The following is a 17,675-nucleotide window of genomic DNA, read 5'->3' as shown; positions in this document are numbered from 1 at the left end:
CCAGGTCTAACTGCTCACGTAACACACATGAAGAGGGGTGTTAACAGCTCTCTCTTCTGCAGCATGCTGGTGACAGCAAACTTGAACTATGCATCTGTGAGCAAGAACTGAGCTACCTGTGTAGTGAGTAACTACACTACAGAAGCAGTATATAACTAGTATAACTACAGAAGATGGAGAAAACAGGAACAAGTTCCTTAGACCTAGAGAAAATAATGCCCAAAACAGTGGGCAGCACACAGAATGCAGAAAAGAACCAGCAGGAACTCCGAGCTGGGAAGACAATTCACATGCAGAAGAAAGAGGAAAAACAAAGGGAGGAAAAGAACACAGCAGTAGCACTGGTCAGAAAGATGCTTTTGCCATTCTGCAACATTTCGGGCTATTAAATGAGCCACATATTGAGTGTTTTCAACCATTTAATACAAATGTGTCAGGTTTCATTGTACACTTCAAATGTTTATATTTTACATTGAAATTTGTATGGAAAATCATTCTAAACCCCCATCCTCAATCCCAAACTATCAAAGATAGGACTTCAGTCATAGAATATGCTGAATTAGAAGGGATTCATCAGGATCACAGTCCAGCTCCTGGCCCTGCACAGGATCCCTAGGAATCACACCATGTGCCTGAGAGTGTTCTCTAAGCACTTACTGAACTCAGGCTCTATCAATATGTAATGTATAAAAAAAAAAAATTCACAAAAAAAGAAGTTTTGTCAAAAATAGTATGTCAGAGAGGAGTATTTTTAACCACTCCACCTTGGTATAGCTTTTGTCCCCTGCCTCAAATAAGTAACTGCATGATTTAAGGAGTATAAGGACACTTGATGTCTCCACCAGGGGTGGGATGCTGGAAAGGAAGGAGAAGCGATAAAATGGATCTACAATTGCGTTTAGAAGATAAACAGCATACAGAGGGGCAGTGTCTGTAAGACACAAATGCTGGTAAGTGGGCACCTTCTCCTGTTCTCTATTATGAAGTGGGAAGCTTCCACACAGGAGCAAATCCAGATTCCTATCATACCCCTCTCTGTGGCTGTGAAGAGCAACACAGCCTTGGCTGGTTTTCTCAATATAACACTTCACAAAAGTTTGTATGTACTGTTGATACATGCAAAAGGCACTTTATTGTTAAGGAGGAAGACACAGTCCTCAGCCCAGGGAAATTTTGGGTTGACTCCCTTTTGCTGCTAATGTAGTAATGAGCTAGATTTAGGCTGCAGAACCAGTCCTTGCCTTGAGCTAGGAGGAGGCATATTGCTATCTCTTAATTACACCTAATACATAGGAACATCAGGGCAACCCCAGTGAATTCCAAGCAGAGGTTTATCCAGATTAAGAGTGCTTCATCTGGGAAAGCCAAATAATAAAAAAAGAGCTGGCAGCAGCCAGTGCACTGCTTTGCACTTGCTGGTGATGTACTGAGGCCTCTACAACCACCTGTGCAACACACAGCATCATGGGAACCAAGGCAGAGCAATCCCTCTTCCTGAGAGCCAGCTGAAACCTCTTCCAGGGCTGCTCACAGAGTAAGTGTGGTCCAGCTTCTGCCCTTCATGTCACAGCCACATGCAAGGTGCCACCCTCATGCTCAGGGTTAGCCTGGTACTGTGGCCTTTCTCTCAGCACATGTGCTTTTCCCAAGCAGACATAGTGGGATTGGGGGGACAGAGCAGATTTTCCCAACTTTTCCTCCCAAACACCAAAGTCTCCAAAACAGCAAGATGCAAAGATAAAACTGAAGAAAGCAATCCCCCTCTTGTTTTGCTCTTTCGCACTCTCCACAAGCAGTTCACTGGGCTCCTGTCCTGAGGCTGCCCCACTCCCATGGGGTGCATGGCACAGGAGGATGGTGCAGGCAGAAAAGATGGGAATGAGGCGGGCTGTATCTCCCAGCTCTGCTTCCCCTCCATTTCACAGCCGTGATTCCTCAAGGACTATGGTATTAGAGAAGGCTTCTGGCAATGCTTTCTGCAAGTCAGAGAAAAACAATATGGTTAGGATCCTGGGTGGCCAGGCTTCAGAGATATCAGCTGGCCAGAGCCTGGGTAGTTCATAGCTCCCTGCTAGTGCAGAAATCCCCAAAGAAGAATCGCCATCCTCAGAGAGTGCAGTTGGTTCCCTCTGCCTTCTCTAGACACTTTGACTGCCCAAGCAAGGGGCACTGGGGCAGCAGGGCAACTTTGCAACGTCCAACTTTGTTTAAGCTATTTGCTGTAGTCCTCAGACCACCAGAGGTATCAGACCCACAGCCAACTCACCAACAATACTTCACTGTGACACAAGCTCAGCCTCAAAGCATGAAGTTGCAGGGCCAGTTCCCTGGGCAAGGGAATGTGCTTCGGAACACCACACCATGAGGCAGCACAGTGTCTGTGCAAACACCAGAGAGAACTTGCATCCTTTACATCCTCAGGAGACTCAGCACAACAACTAGCTCCTCTGTGTCCTTACTCCAGCATGTCGGAGGCCTCTTCAACTCCCAGAAACATTGCTTGTCTTGCTCATCTTCAAGTCTTTTCATCCCCACCCCCAATGCCCATTGAAGGGCTGGCACGCTCTGTCCTGCTTCTTCCCTTTCCCCAGCTTAGATTTACAGCTGAGGTAATTCCACAGAGTGGTGCCTTCATCAAAGTTGATTACTCATATCTTAAAGAAATAAGAGGCAAACATACAAAAGTCTTTTTCTCCATAAATCCTGTAGAAGAACTAGCCTGATTTCTTGAAACCGTAAGATGGAGGGAGCTCTTCCCAGAGGAAAAGCAAGGAAAATGGAGACCGCTGCCCAATTACCACCCTATCCTCAGCTTCATGGAACAGCCAAATGATGGCAATTCCAGTTCAGCCTTCCTGGGTGGAGTTTGACAAGCTCAGCTTCTGAGCCTCTCTGGGGTGTGTTAGGATTAAACTCGAGACTTCTTCTTCCCCTAGTGCATTTCTGATACCTCTCAGAAGTTCTGATTCTGCTTACAGTGAGACAGCCCAGCTGTCACCAGTTCAGAAGACAGCACGTAGAATTCTAAGGGTGAATGTGAAGTTTCCTGCAGCCTGGGCTCTGAATTTACTCACTGTAGGGCAAGACTGACATCTGAGGCAGAAATCAGAGGTGCACAGGAAAGAGATTCACATCCCCAGTGCAGTTCAAGAGAAGTCCAGGCAGCATGGAAGCAAAAGATATGAAACAGTCTCATTTTGTGTAGGCTCTTACACAATCTGTAGGTGAAAATGTTTTACAGAAGTCAGCAGCAATATCCCAAAGCAGAGGAGTAAGATAAGGAAAGCTTCAAAGCAAAGCTGGAAGCAAAAGCCAGGAAGTGCAAAGAGGGAACTTCAACAAGCAGGAAGGGTAGGGGGATGTGTGAAGGTGCCACAGGTAGGAAAAAGGGGAAATCTACATTTAGACTTAGGAAACTCCACCAGAATGCATCGTGGAAGCACTCAAGCAACTCTGAACAGGCTCCCCAAGCACCTCTGGGGTCTCACCACCAGTCATCTGCTGTGGAGCTACAGGACCAGAAAGTATGCAGGGTTCCACCACCTTGGAAAGGAAGGCTGCTCTCACAGCTATGAGTCACAGTACTGGAAAAGGGCATGCAATGGCCTGCCTATGGCTTTGGGACAGGAGAAGGCTGCTTGCCACACAGTAAGCACGGAAATGGAGCAGGGAAGTTTGGGAAGCAGAGAATGGGTAGACATTGTTTGTGCCTACTACACAAAATTCCAGCATTTTTTTATTGGCAGTATTTCACTAGAGGCTAAGCATGGTGCAGCTTCCAACAAAATCCATGTGCTACAAACCATGGAAGATCAGCAAAGATGCTTTTTCTTAATGCAAAGAAACAATACAAAAAAGTTTGCATGGATGCTGAAGTCACAAGCAGTACACAGCATATTCGTGAGTATAACGTGTGTGCTGAATCAACTGACACTACTATGAAATCTTAAGGCACAATATTGGAATGGCTTCAGATGCATTTACAACAAAGGCAGCACACAAAAAGCTTCATTATCACGTAAAACAGGCATTTGATCCAAGTGTCCTGAGATACAGAAAGCTAACCCAACTGGAGCTCTGGGAACTGAGGCAGACAAAAGTGGGGAGGATTGCTGGGACCACACTGCAGCTTAATTAATAGAGGACAAGGTGTACACAATGCCATTAGGCTAATTTAATCTTCTAACTACAGCATTTGTTTAATTATAACCATTAGCAAGCAGATGAGGGCACCAATAGAAGACAAACTGCTACACAGCCAATGGTACAGTGCTTCAGCGGAAAGTGTGAGATCTGCACAACTCTACAGCTCTGCATGCTCTGGAAGCTGACAACTGACTCTGAATCTTCTCCTTGCAACAACCACAGAATTGTTTAGGCTGGAAAAGACTCTTAAGATCATCGAGTCCAACCATTTACCCAGCACTGCCAAGTCCACCACTAAACCATGTCTCTAAAAACCACATCTACATGTCTTATAAATACCTCCAGGGATGGTGACTCTAACATTTCCCTAAGCAGCCTGTTCCAATGCTTGACAACCTTTTCAGTAAAGAAATTTTCCCAATGCCCAATCTAAATCTCCCATGGTGCAACTTCAGGTTGTTTCATCTTGTCCTATCACTTGTTACTTGGGAGAGGAGACTGATCCCCAGCTCACTATGACCTCCTTTCAGGTAGTTGTAGAGAGCAAAAAGGTCTCCCTTCAGCCTCCTTTTCTCCAGGCTAAACAACCCCAGCTCCTTCAGCTACTCCTCATAGGATTTGTGCTCCAGACCCTTCCCCAGCTCCACTGCCCTTCTCTGGATATGTTTCAGCACCTCAATGTCCTTCTTGCAGTGAGGGGCCCAAAACTGGACACAGGACTCAAGGTGCAGCCTCACCAAGTACAGGCACACAATCCCTGCCCTGGTCCTGCTGGCCATGCTATTTCTGACATAAGCCAGGATGTCACTGGCCCTCTTGACCATCTGGGCACGTGCTGGCTCATGTTTAGTGGCTGCTGATCAACACCCCCAGGTATTTTTTCAATGGGCAACTTTCCAGCTGCTCTTCCCCAAGCCTGTAGCACTGCATGGGGTTGTTGTGACCCAAGTGCAGGACCCAGAACTCAACCTTGTTTAACCTCATAAAATGACCTCAGCCCATAGATCCAGTCTATCCAGGTCCCTCTGCAGAGCCTTCCTTCCCTCCAATAACACTCCAGGCCAACTTGGTGTTTGGTTTGCAAACTGACTGAGGGTGGACTCAATCCCCTCATGCAGGTCATCAACAAAGATATTAAACAGGACTGGCCCCAATACTGAGCCTTGGGGAACACCACTGGTGACCTGATGCCAGCTGGATATAACTCCATTTGCCATCACTCTTTGGGTTCAGTCATCCAGCCAGTTTCCTGCCCAGCAAACATTATACTTGCCCAAGCGATGAGCAGCCAGTTTCTCCAGGAGAATGCTGTGGGAAATAGTGCCAAAGACTTTACTAAGTCCAGGTACACTACATCCACTAATACTATATCCCCTCATCCACTAGGTGGGTCAGCCTGCCACAGAAGGAGATCAGGTTAGTCAAGTTGGACCTATCTTTCTCTGGGATTTCATTGCTGCCCAGCTGAAAAATCAATAATGGATAATAATCTGAGGGCTCTACCAGGGTAGGAAGCTTTCTCTTTACATCTTTAAACTGGATCCCAGGGAAGCACAGACCTCCCTATGAAATAGATCCACTCTCCATATTGGGCCTTCTGTTCTTTTCAGGAAGGACTCTCCTACAAAAATGACCCATCGTTCTTTATGGAAGCAGTTTTGACACAGGGCATACACAGCCTCATGCCTGAATCTCCCTTGCAGTGTCTGTTTTGCAATCAGGATAAGAGTAGTAACACTGGCAATTGTACAAAGCTGCATCCACTAACAAAGGCTATGACATAAATTTCAGCATCCAAAAAGTTCCAGTATACCCCAAGTGGGTTTTCCCAGATCATGCAGCTACAGCTTCTCAACAACTTGGTCCCAGATCAACACCACACATATACCCTGCTAAAACTGCCAGTCTGCAGCATGAAGACAACTTCAGATGCATTTAGCCTGGAGACAAATCTTTCCCTGCCCATGGGACTGTTCCTCATACTTCCATCAAAGCATAGCAGCTTCATGGTGCCTGTAGCACATGCCCTAGTCATAGCAGGGTTAAGGCTGGTTTTCCCAATGGACTCACTCCGCTTTTGCCTGTTAGTCCTGTTGGCTGTGACACTAAGTGCTACACACAGTCTATCACACCTTGAAAAGCAAAGGGTAGCAGGGATAACTTAGTAGACCAGCCTGTCAGTGTGAAGCAGAGGACAGTGAGTACTAAAGCGTAGCACCCCAAGCAACAGCTGAGAAAATGCGAAGTGAGATTCACAGATCAACAAGCACAGAGCTTTACAATTTTTAGGCATTCTTATAGGCACCAACCCAATGACTCTATTCTTGCTACATGTTTTTAAACTTCTGTCTTGAAGTTGGCCATGCACCCTGGGTGTGATCAAAGCCAATTCTTTAAAGGGTTCCTGGTATCACCCCAAGCCAAGAATCTGGACTGTAAAAATAATGTCAGAGAAGAGGCTCCCGATGTGTGCACCTCCTCTCCCTAACAAATGACCAACAGTTCAGTTCTCCATCTGCTCTAGCACCAGGCTTTGCTTTGCTGCACCTAGGTGAATCCCTACATCTCATGTCTAACATGAATCTGGGGGAGTCTCCACTAGGTTCTTGGAGGCTGTCTCGTCTTTCCTCTCAGTGAGTACCCGAGAAGGCCAGAAAGATTGTTGATACTTGACAGTCATTGCAGTCACCCCAGAAATGCCATTGGCTTGGTGCCTGTGCCACCCCGTGAGTGTTCAGAGAAGTAGATTAGTGCAATTCTCCTACCTTGGTGTGTATAAGCTAGTGAGCAGGAGTGGGAATTGATGGGGTTAGAGTTACAAGCTACAGTCCCATAATCCATGATCTGATTGCTGCCTTGGAGTCTCTGTAAAGATAGTCACAAGTCACCATCCCGGAAAATATGGAGGCAAGTAGGAAAAGAAATGAAAGCGGAGCAAAATAAGAAAGGGAAACAGGCAAAGGAAGGAACCAGTAAAATCACCCAAGCATGTGTAAGGCAGCTGTGCCACACAGAAAAGCTCCAGTATCTGACTTCGTCAGAGCTCTCCACAAGGGCAGCACACAATGCCCAAGCCCAGCTAGCTGATCCCCTGGCTGAGGCATCCATCTTCGTGCAGAACACCAGATTCAGCCTACCTTCAGTCAGTCGAGCACCTGCGGTTGGTTACTAAGTTTGAGAAGTACTCAGGTGAGCTCAGCCATGTGGAGGACACATTTGGGGGTGTGGTGGGGTGCGCAACATGACTTCCTCAGAGCATGTCTCCTCAGGGGAAAGGAGCTGCCAGTGAAATTTTTGACTGACTGAGACCTGTTATCTCACACACATCCCTCTGGTTCTTACTACTGTCAGTTCTGGAGGCTTTTAGGATTGTAAAAATGACACCTGCACCACCTTTGCTCTGGTCGCAATGCTCTTCCCCATCCAGCAGCAAGCTCTTACAATAGTATTTAGACTGAAAAAGATTTATACTAAAAATGGCTTAGGCAAAAACGTACAATTCATCTGATGAGAGAAGTGTCTGACAAAGGGAAATGACCTTACCACTAGAAGGCATCACCTTCACTGCCAAAGGACCTCAGGTCCTTTCCTGGGCCTTCAACATACGTGTTATGAATTTAACTCACAGTGCCACCAGCACTGGAGGAGGGCAGCACTGTCTTCTGAATAGGGCTGACTCAAACCAGCAGAGAACTGAGATTTTCACACTTTGCTAGTCATGGTTGCTGATGGTTTCCTGAACGTTGAGTGGATAACGCTGCTAACATCCTAGAAGAGGAGCCCAGAGCAGTACAGAAAATAGCCTCAAGCAACCAGTCCCCTCCCTTTCCCTGCAGGGAGAGCTTCTGAGAGTATCTACTGCAATTAGTTCACCAGAGGCCTTCTCCACGTGCTAACAGCTGCATTTATTGCACAGCATGCCACAGGGACATCACACCCCAGCTCTGGTGTGGAAATATGAACTAGCAGCCTCACTGGCAGCACTATGCAAAGTGTGAGCAGCCAGGTTGCTCAAGCCCTCACTTGGGCTTTGTCACCTTAGCTTCCTCCAGCCACATACACTGAACCTCACTTGGCAGCTCATGGCAAGAAGAAAGAGGAATAACCTGCCAGCCTAGGGGCCTAGAATAATAGTTACTCAGCTCTAAAACAGAGCAAAGCACTGAAGGCCTCAACACATTGTCAAGGGAGAGAAGCGAGCACAGCACTGCCCTACAACTGGCCCTAGCCAATATGAAGTTGTGTGAAGCCCTGCAGAACCCCAAAGGACCAGAGCCTACAGATTCTACATGACATTAACACTGAGCAAACAGAGGCCCCAGCAGCTGGCAGAGCTGGGATTACATTCACCTGTTTGAAAATGCCAACAAGGAGCTTCCCCACAAGCCACCCCCTTTCCTAGAAAGGTGAGAGGTTGGGTGTTGTCCTGAGCTAATAGCAGCAGCACAGCAAGGATTGAAGGGGCGTTTACTCACTGTCTGTTCATTTTCCAAATTGGCCTGTTGTCTTCGGAGATCAGCCTTAATGAATGCTGGAACAGAGGGAGGAAGAGAGATGTGAAGGCAGTCAAGTCACCATGCAATGCCCAAATCATTTTCCCCATGATTCAAAGGAGCAGCAGAAGCCCCAGAAGAGATGGGAACACATTACAATGAGCAAGGGAAACCACCCTCCTGTACAAGGCTGAGAGCATTTCTGAAACAGGCAGGATAGAGATTCTTTATTGCAGCATGTAGAAGGTGCAACTTTGAGACCCCAGCCAGAGACAGGGCAAAAAGCCTTGGCTCTTCTTTGTAACACAGACCAGATGCTTAAAGAAGAACAGCATTGCTATGGGACTGCTCTGTGGGCTCTGCCCTTTCCTGCAGGCACCACACACAAAAGCCCTTCAATTAATATGCCAAGCCCAAGGCAAAGTCAGAGCAGAACACTGAAAATTTAAATTACCTGTCATAATGGTCCCCAGGAACAGGAAGGAACAAAGCAAGAGGTTTCCTGCCTTTGTCCCAAAGTGATCCATGATTTGCCCTTGGCCAATAGTGAAGGCAATACCAAAAATCTACAAACAAAGGTAATGTCAAGCTGTACTGTTATTATAAAGCAGCCCAAACTCTTTCCAATCTTTACCAAAGTATCAGAGCATACAGGCCAGTCAAACAGTTGGTCTAGTGAGGCTCAAGTTTGGTTATAAACACATCCAGAGGCACCTCCTTGCAGCTAGTGGGATGACAGATGACCCCAATGGCTGGAATCTCATCTCTCACTGGAGACGAGCCAGGACTGTTAGGAGGTATGTTGGAAAAGGAAAGGATGACTGGCATCCTGAAGTATTTTCTTAAACAGAAACAGAATGAATGCCACTAGAGAAATGCCATGAGGAACATCATTCATAAAGCCACGTCCCAGGGTGCTTAGATCTGCAGTACATTACACCAATAATGGACAAGAAATGGGACTCAAGGCTTGGAACTACAATTTAATCTCTTTTCCTAAAAAGGGTAAGCAAAGGGAAAGCAGCACACGTACCTGGGCTGAGACATTAAGGAGGCCTGATGATGTTCCTTCTGATTCCGGGTATGTCAACTCTGCAGCAAACTCAAAGCCCAGGGGAAGGTATCCTGTCATGAAAAACCTGTAAAGAAGTACACAGAAAGGAAGATTCAGCAACTGCCAGAAGGAAGACTGAAGAGGCACAATATAGACTGTAACTCTAAGGGGCATCACCCCCAGCACAGTCAACCAACCATGCCAGCCCACGTGCTTTTCACTCTTGTCCACTGATCATCTATGGGGCTGTGAGTACCATTTGCTTTCTAAATGCTTCCACTTGATTACCTGGAACAATTAAGGTGGCTGCAGTTGAGCAGGGTTATGATAGTCCCTGACTCTAATGAAACATGTAAGTGAGAGATGGGAAGGGCAGATAATTTTGTCTTTAAACCACACAGGAGCCATTCAGATACTATGGCTCTCCCCAGTCCCTCCCACAGCAGGAGTTCTGCCTCCCTGCTCATCCCCTAGCACTTCACATGTCGAGGAAAGCAGCCTGCACATGAACTTACCCCAGCGACCCAGCAGTCACAAAGACCACCCAGAGGTGGCCCAGGCTCAGAGTGAAGGTATAGACTATCATTCCCACCAGAGACATGATATAGACAACTAGTGTTGTTTGCCTGCAAGAAAAAGCAATCAGGGTTTTACTTCATTCAGTCAGGGTTTTACTTAATACAGTCCTCCCTTTTGCCCACAGACCTTGGTATAGCTTTATACATGGGTTAAAAAAAAAAATTTAAAAGTTGCACAATCTCTTGACACTCATACCCAGACAGAGGAACTGGACTGACAGACAGCACAGAAGAGCCTGCACACAGAGCAGGGCAGCAGAAGAAGGAAGATCCTACCATAGGCTGACAGGTGCCTGGTCATATACGGTACATGCCACTTGAGGAGGAGAACAAGAGCCAATTAAACAGATCATTAATCTTTCTTGGGCGTCCTCTGTACTATGATGAGTTGAATATGCTTACTTATAAGCAGGAGCCGAGGAGATCAAGCACTCTCAAGCAGGAACGTAAGGGAAAGAGGTGTCAACACTGCTAGAGTCTTATGGGCCTGTATTTTTTAGTGCTGTCCAAAACAGCTTTCATTGCTGCTCCTTTCTGCTGTCTAAACTACCTGCTGTACTTGGAGAGGTGACACACACGCCAGATTGCCCTCACAGCCTCACCCTCAAGCCATGTGAGCATTTAGCAGGGACAGTGCTAGTTCCACAGCCAACAGCAGCTGAGCCACAAGCTCTTGTCTCTGGGCAGAGGAGACAAAGACACCCCGTGCTCAGGAGGCATGGCATGCCAGGCAGATCCTGGGAACAGCCAAACCTGCAGCCAGGCCACACAAGGATCATGAGTGGACTCACTGCTGCAAGACACATGCAGCAGCCCAGGCCAGCTTTTACTGCAACATTTAGCAATTGTCATCCTTGACTAAACACCAAGAAAACCCTTCCCACATTAAAAAAACAAGGCTCTTTCTAGTACAAGAGGCAGCAGTAGCTCTTCACAGTATGTTGTTTTAAGGGGGGAAGGGGGGGAAAGGAGAGTACTTTACCTGACTGAAATTCCACCAGGATTTTGAAAGCAGAACTGTTACTAGAGTTGATAAAACCTTTTCATCGTTGTCTTTTAGGAAGAAGTTAAATGTATCACCACAAGTTACTTGTGTACTTTCTCCCAAATTTAAATCTTAATCCATTAAAGAATGTGGTTTATATAATTTCCCAGAATTCTACTGAAGAAACTAAATCTCAAACCATTTTCACTTTTCCTTTTTAATGCAAATAACCAGTGTCAAAAATCCAACCCCAAGTAGGCAGTAAGTATTACAATGTGTAAGAAAATGTTTCCAGTACACTGAATTACTACAGATAAATCCAGACTGTTCCAGCTAAGGTTCTGTTCTCCCTCACTGCTGCAATGACTGCAGTCAGGGGGGCTCATGCCCATATGTCAATTCTTATCCAAATACAGGCCTGAGAAGCCAATTTCAGGCTTCAGCTATTGATCCATACTTACAAGGTATGTATGGATCAATACACCAGGCTCATTTAATATATTGAAAGGCTAAACAACATGCTGTGGTGAGTAATTTTGCTGCGTATCAAAGGAGTAGTCAAATCCCTTAACCTCCAGTGGTGTATCATTTCTAGAATATGTTCTTTCTAATGTTTTCACTGAGGGAAAAATTCATCTGTGAAGGCAGTATAAAGGAGCTGTTACTTCTGTTACAATCTGTTGCGGAGAGCTGCTACATGGCTGGCACAGAGCCTGGAGGCTGCAGAAGAAGAGCTGAAAGACTGAACAGACAGAGAGTGAAAGAGATGCAAGTAAAAGCCTTTTTCTGCTCAGTACAGGTTCCTCAGGTATGTCCCGTGAGTTCTTATGCCTCCCAGGCCTTGATAAGCAGCCATGGAGAAAAGAGATGATTAGGAAAGGAGCTCAAAGCTAAAATTACAGTTCTGTACTTGGACTATATGAACCAAGTTTGAACTGGGTACTCCTTCCATAAACAGGAGTCTCCACAATATGTAGCGTAGCAGTCAGTGCTAAAATACTGTGCAGGCCTCCAAGAGGTGGCTGTGGACCTTGGAAGTTTAGTCACTGCCAGCAGGGACGCTTGGCCCATGGGGAGTTTTATAATTTTTTTCTCACCACAGCCAGCTTTGGGCTCAGTGCAGAGGTCTCAGCATAGTAACACAAAATCTCACTCAGTTTTCTAGGCTTATGGTTCAAGTATTCCAAGTGGTTTGTATCTTCTTCAGTGTCCTGACAGTTGCCAGGTGTTGTACTTCACCCCTCGTCTCCAGGCAAAGGTGAAAAATGAGATAGTGACCAGATGTGGTCAGGACTTTGTTTCACATTGATGCTATGTCACTAGTCATGCTGCAAGAGAGAATTTCCCAGAACACGCTGTGCCCCATGGAGCACTAGAGCAGGCAGACTCATAGCTGCTGGCAGCCTCCTGAAGGTGTTCTTCAGTGAAACTGCAGAACTACGTAGAAGACAAAATGGAGAAAACTGATCTTGCCATGGGTACCCCATCTAGCAAGTTTTCCTCACTGACCTCCCTGAATCATTAGGCTGCAGAAGGACAAAATTAATCAACAGACCTCTGTGAAAGAACAAGACCACGGACTTGAGTGTTGTGAGAATCACAGACCAGGAAGCACCCTGAAGCCATGAACTGCTGCCTGCTTACCACAGCCCCTCACAGGATCTGAACAGACAGCAGTGAATGCAAATCTTGCTGCAGGAAACAGCCTTAAGCACACAAGCAGACTTCTCCTAAACCGGACTTCAGCAAAACCCTGCTCCTCCAAGCATACCACTGATGGAGAAGAAAAGAAAAGGAGATTTAGTGCTCAGCAGTCCAAGAAAGACCCAAAATTTTGAAGAGGGTTTAACTGAGATACTTGTAGACACTGGTGCATAGGGAAACAAAAACCTTTGGGGAAAAACACAGAGGGCAGGGTGTTCTCAGGAGTGGCCCTTGACACCCTGTTCACCAGAGGATAAGAATGCTCTGTGGCCCTAAGGGTACCAGGGCATGGAAAAATGCCCAGTTTTAGCTTAATAAGCCTCTTATCATAGCCATAAATCTCATGGGAGTGAGAAAAGCACAAAGGAGGAGAAGCAGATTCACAGAGGACATCTGCACTGCATTCTAATGTTTTTAGCAACCTACTCCCATGACAGCTCTGACAATTTTCATTTTCTGGAACAGAGACTTTAGGCTGGTAAGTGCAGTGAGTACAGGCTGGAAGTTAGGCATCCTGCCACATTACCTTAGAAAAACTGGGGTTAACCCAACCCTGTGCTCTGGGGTGTGGAAAGGAAGCCCAGTGCACCCACGCGGAAGCATTGCTACGAAGGCACCAGTGCCAGGTCTCTGTGGCAGAGCCAGAGGGAGATCTGTGAAGGACCTGACATGCCTGTCACTTAGATGAACCTAACCCACCCTGACATTCATTTGCCCTCCAGTCATATTCCCAAACCTTCTGAAAAGGCAGATTAAAGAGCTCACACAAGGGACTGTGAGAAAAAAGAAACCTTGGGGAAAAAAAGCCAGACAGGGCCAGCACCAGCAGGGAACAGGGCTGAAATGAAGAACACAACTCCTGCTGTTCAGTCAACTCCAGAAGAAGCCTCAGAGTGAGGAATGGGTATGGCCCAGCCCAGCCTTGTCTCACAAGGTCACTTGCATGACGAAAGCAAAAGTGACAGGACAAGACTCAGAGGGAACGGCAGCTGCAAAAACAGTGGAGTCAAGCAACATCTGAGGAAACAAATGAACAAGCAGGGAGCAGGAGGTGGGTTGAGGGGCACAGCCACATACAACAGTTTTAACTGCTCACAGGGATGTTGTGTGCAGCTCCAGGATGCTCTGCTGTATGGAGGGGGATAAGAGATAGCCTCCAGAGGCTTTGGCATGAGGACAGCATATTCCAGGCTGCACATGAGCCTGAACAAAGGCCTTGTTCCTATGCTCCCAGAAGGATCTCATTGCTGAAGACACGGAGGTGTCAGACGCTGGAGAAAGGGATGAATTGGAGAAGACTGCTTTGGTTTTCACCACACCCTCATCCTTTGGCATCCAGTTTTATGCCACCTTTCTTCCTGTATGAAGGTCAGAAGAAAGGACAGCCTTGGTATTATTTATATAAGGCATATGGCAGAACAGGGTGATGACATATCCACTACACAAGGACTAACCGGGAAAAGGGCTACAATAAGAAGGCCCAAATTGCAGGTCAGGCTAAGAGAGCACTCACCTTTCAGTGGAAGGGACCCAAGCACCCCATTCTCCATTTTCTTTCCTCCCTCCTCCAAAATTTTTGCACTTTGGATCTGTACAGACCTAAAACACTACTTGGGGTCCTCTGCCTAGTCAATGGAGAGAGAGGTGGATATTTCTGACATCTTGCCTTATAGAGATGCAGTAATAAAAGCAGGGAGTGCTGACTGCAACCAGCTTGACCTGAGGCCATGTGAACACTGCACTTAAAAGAAAAGCATAGCCAAAGAGAAGTGATGATTAATTCAGTCCCCAAACACCTCATTCTGAGCCAGACTACCCTACAGTCTCCTGGTGTCAAAACCCCATCTGTCCTCTGAACCAGGAACTTGATGTCAAAACTTTAAGGGTCTTCTCCTGATTCTATGATTCAGAGATGGGCTGTTCTCAACAAGCCATACCACCAAAGACAACCCCAGTTCTGGCACTGCTCGCTCGTCACTACATAACTCATGTATTTATTTGAATGGACCAAATGTGCGCCTGCTATTCCAAAAACAAGAACAGCGCTGGGGTTGCTGCAGGGACTTGCCCGCCAAATAAAAGCAAGAGTGCAAGGCTGTTTGGTGCCCGAGCATGACAGATGGGGAAAGCCTGACTTAGCACAGCCTCACCCTTTCAAGGAACTGCTGATGGTACAGTAAAGATCAAACATGCATGTAGAGCTCTGCAATTCCTTCTGTTCTTAACCTTGCCCTGCTCCCCTCAGTCACAGCTGGATCCCATTCATTTGCTTCCCTCTCTCCTCAAACTGACTAAAAAAAGGACTTGATATCTTTCCTTCCTCATTTCCATGTGCTTACCATTTTATTCTTGACACTATCTCAGCAACAGAGGGAAGGGGGAGGGTACCCACCTAGAACATCTGGCATCTTGACAGTTTTTTTAAATAGACTTTTAAATGGGGCTAAATAAAGACTATGTAGCACTCAGAAAAAAAAAAAAAAAAGTGCTAGTTTCACAGAAATCCATTTTGTAGGCTGTAATGGAGAACGAATTCTTAGCAGGGCTTTTCCTCACCTAAGGCTAAAACTATCCCCCAATAGTCCCTGGGGGCTGTAGGATAAACTCCATGGATGGCATAGTCCTATTTTTCTGCACTGTTAGCCAGCTCTGCCTACCTACGTGATCCCTCCAAGGAAGGAGGGGATATGGAACAAGCACAGGATTTGTGGTTTTTTCTATCTCTCCTATTCTACCAAATTTCAAGTCCCATCTCTGCATGGTGAGTCACAAAGCTCTTCAAGCCTTCATGCTGCAACCTAAGCTCACTTATGGAGAACCAGGAAGATCATCCAGTCTAGCAGTGCCAGCTGAGGCTACCTTACCACTAGCCTTAGGCTGGAAAGAGACACAAGTCACATTGCATGGTTAGCTAGTGCAGTTCTAACAGCTGTGTTTTTATTTCCCAGGACTCCCATATGAGAACTACTCAGTGCCACATAACCATCTATACACAGCAACAAATGACCTGCCAGTCTCTGTATTTGTCACCTGGCTCCTCTTCCCCAGCACCCAGAAGTCCTCACCTACCATTCTTTCTTATTAGAGAAGACAATTTTCTATTTCTGATCCCTGTACTTTACAGGGAGCTGGGGCCAGAGACCACTTCAGAAGTTGCAAGCTCACAGCTAGCCAGATTAATCTAAGCTGTCTACAGTGAGAATGTGCTTTTCTGGCCCAAGATATGAGGTAGGATAATGGCAGTAAGACTCCCCCAGATGAAAAGCTGCTGCAAGGAATAAAACTCTGAAATTGCTTTCAAGTCATCTCACCAGCATATCGCCTCTCACCCAACCTGCTCAGACAACAGGTTATAGCACAGTTCTCAAAGCCAGCAGAGAAACCAAAAAGCTGGTTGGACCCCAGTATAAGACACAGGAGACTCTCTCCATCCCCTGGGATATCCTACAGAGGTGTTTCACTGAGATCTGAGTTCCTGAGGACTGGGAGCTGCAGGACAAGCAAAGACTCTTAACTGTCCCTTTGCAGATGGTAAGGTATACTGGCCAGATCTGCCTTCCCAACCCAGCGGGCAACAAACACAGAATCGTCCACCCGTAACCCCAATAACCCCTATGTCTGCCCTAAATAACAGCAACACACCATCAACACAATGCCTCTGGGCACTGGATTCAATGTGCCTTTCATTAAGCTGGACAAAAATTCACAGAGGCTGGTTTGTAAGGGCTGAGAAATGGTCTGGTACAGTCTTGATTCTGCTTGTGCCAAGAACTCTCTCATCCCTGACAAAGCATTTACTGGGCCATCTCATCTTCTCTTTAAGCCTCCCTAGGGACCACCGACACCAGGCCTTGTATGGGCCCAGTGCTGGCTAACACACAGCTCCAAACTTCACTTTAAACTAATTGGATTTTGAAGAACCCTATTTTTTTCCCTACAAATCCTCCCAATGATTCAGTCTCTGGACTGCCAACTTGCAACTGCACAGGGTTGCTCCTTGCATAGTATGGGGGCACAGAGGCAAACAAGGGACTTACTTGTAGGTTTTGGTTTTGTCCAACCAGATGCCGGAGATCAGAGCCCCAGCCATCCCCGACAGTATAATGGTGAGTCCAATCCTGCCAGCATTCACCTCCTCCCCCTGTGGTGAGACACATACACACTCACACAAATGCAAGAGCTAAGTCATACCCAACAAAACACAAAGTGCAGAAAACCCAGAGAGGAAGAGACACCAAAGTTAGTCTTCATGCATGTTTTCTGCTGATAACACACTAACCAGAACTAGCCTTTCCAGGAACACTTTTGGGCCCACTATGAGCCAGTGCTTTCTGGTCCGTGAAAAAAAGTGGTCTGGCAATTGTCTCTGAGCCAGCCCTGAGAAAAAGGTGTGCACTGGCCAGTGCGAGCAGATCCTCTCAGAGGAGTTAGCATAAACTCTATGAAGCTTGCTGTCTGGTGTCAGGATTTGGGCCAGATTGACTAGGAAATACTGGGACTCACCATAGGGCACCACAGAAGAGAGCTCTGTGGCATGCAGTACCACCAGTAAGCTGTACAATAGCTCAGGCACTGAGGCACCCCACCCTTCTGCCACCAGAACAGGAGCATGGGCAGCTTCCTGGAACAGATGTCCCAGTAGAAATCACAGTCATAAACAAGGAGAGGAAATTGCTGGAAAATTTTCTCAAAAGTAAATGCTTTTATTTAACGTG

At 46.5% G+C, this 17,675-nt stretch overlaps 1 protein-coding gene across 3 annotated transcripts in view; it reads right to left on the bottom strand.

Moving 5' to 3' along the window:
- Positions 1-403: 403 nt before the first annotated feature.
- The window catches only part of FLVCR2 (FLVCR heme transporter 2), a 36,511-nt gene continuing 19,239 nt past the window's right edge, over positions 404-17,675 (bottom strand). Inside the window, exons 5-11 of one of the 3 annotated variants that reach the window (XM_042048009.1) lie at positions 16,998-17,101; positions 10,209-10,319; positions 9,673-9,778; positions 9,094-9,205; positions 8,622-8,677; positions 6,912-7,011; positions 404-1,976 (exon numbers count right to left, since the gene is read on the bottom strand). In XM_042048009.1, coding sequence (XP_041903943.1) covers positions 1,951-1,976; positions 6,912-7,011; positions 8,622-8,677; positions 9,094-9,205; positions 9,673-9,778; positions 10,209-10,319; positions 16,998-17,101 — 615 coding nt within the window. In that variant the 3' untranslated portion in view covers positions 404-1,950. The other 2 variants (XM_042048010.1, XM_042048011.1) reach the window with 2 other exon arrangements.

Source organism: Corvus kubaryi, unplaced genomic scaffold (assembly GCF_017639235.1).
Source record: "Corvus kubaryi isolate FWS band 111438036 unplaced genomic scaffold, C.kubaryi_AGA036_p1.0 66, whole genome shotgun sequence".
In the NCBI taxonomy this organism is placed as follows: Eukaryota; Metazoa; Chordata; class Aves; order Passeriformes; family Corvidae; genus Corvus; species Corvus kubaryi.
This window is presented reverse-complemented; position numbering and strand designations above follow the sequence as displayed.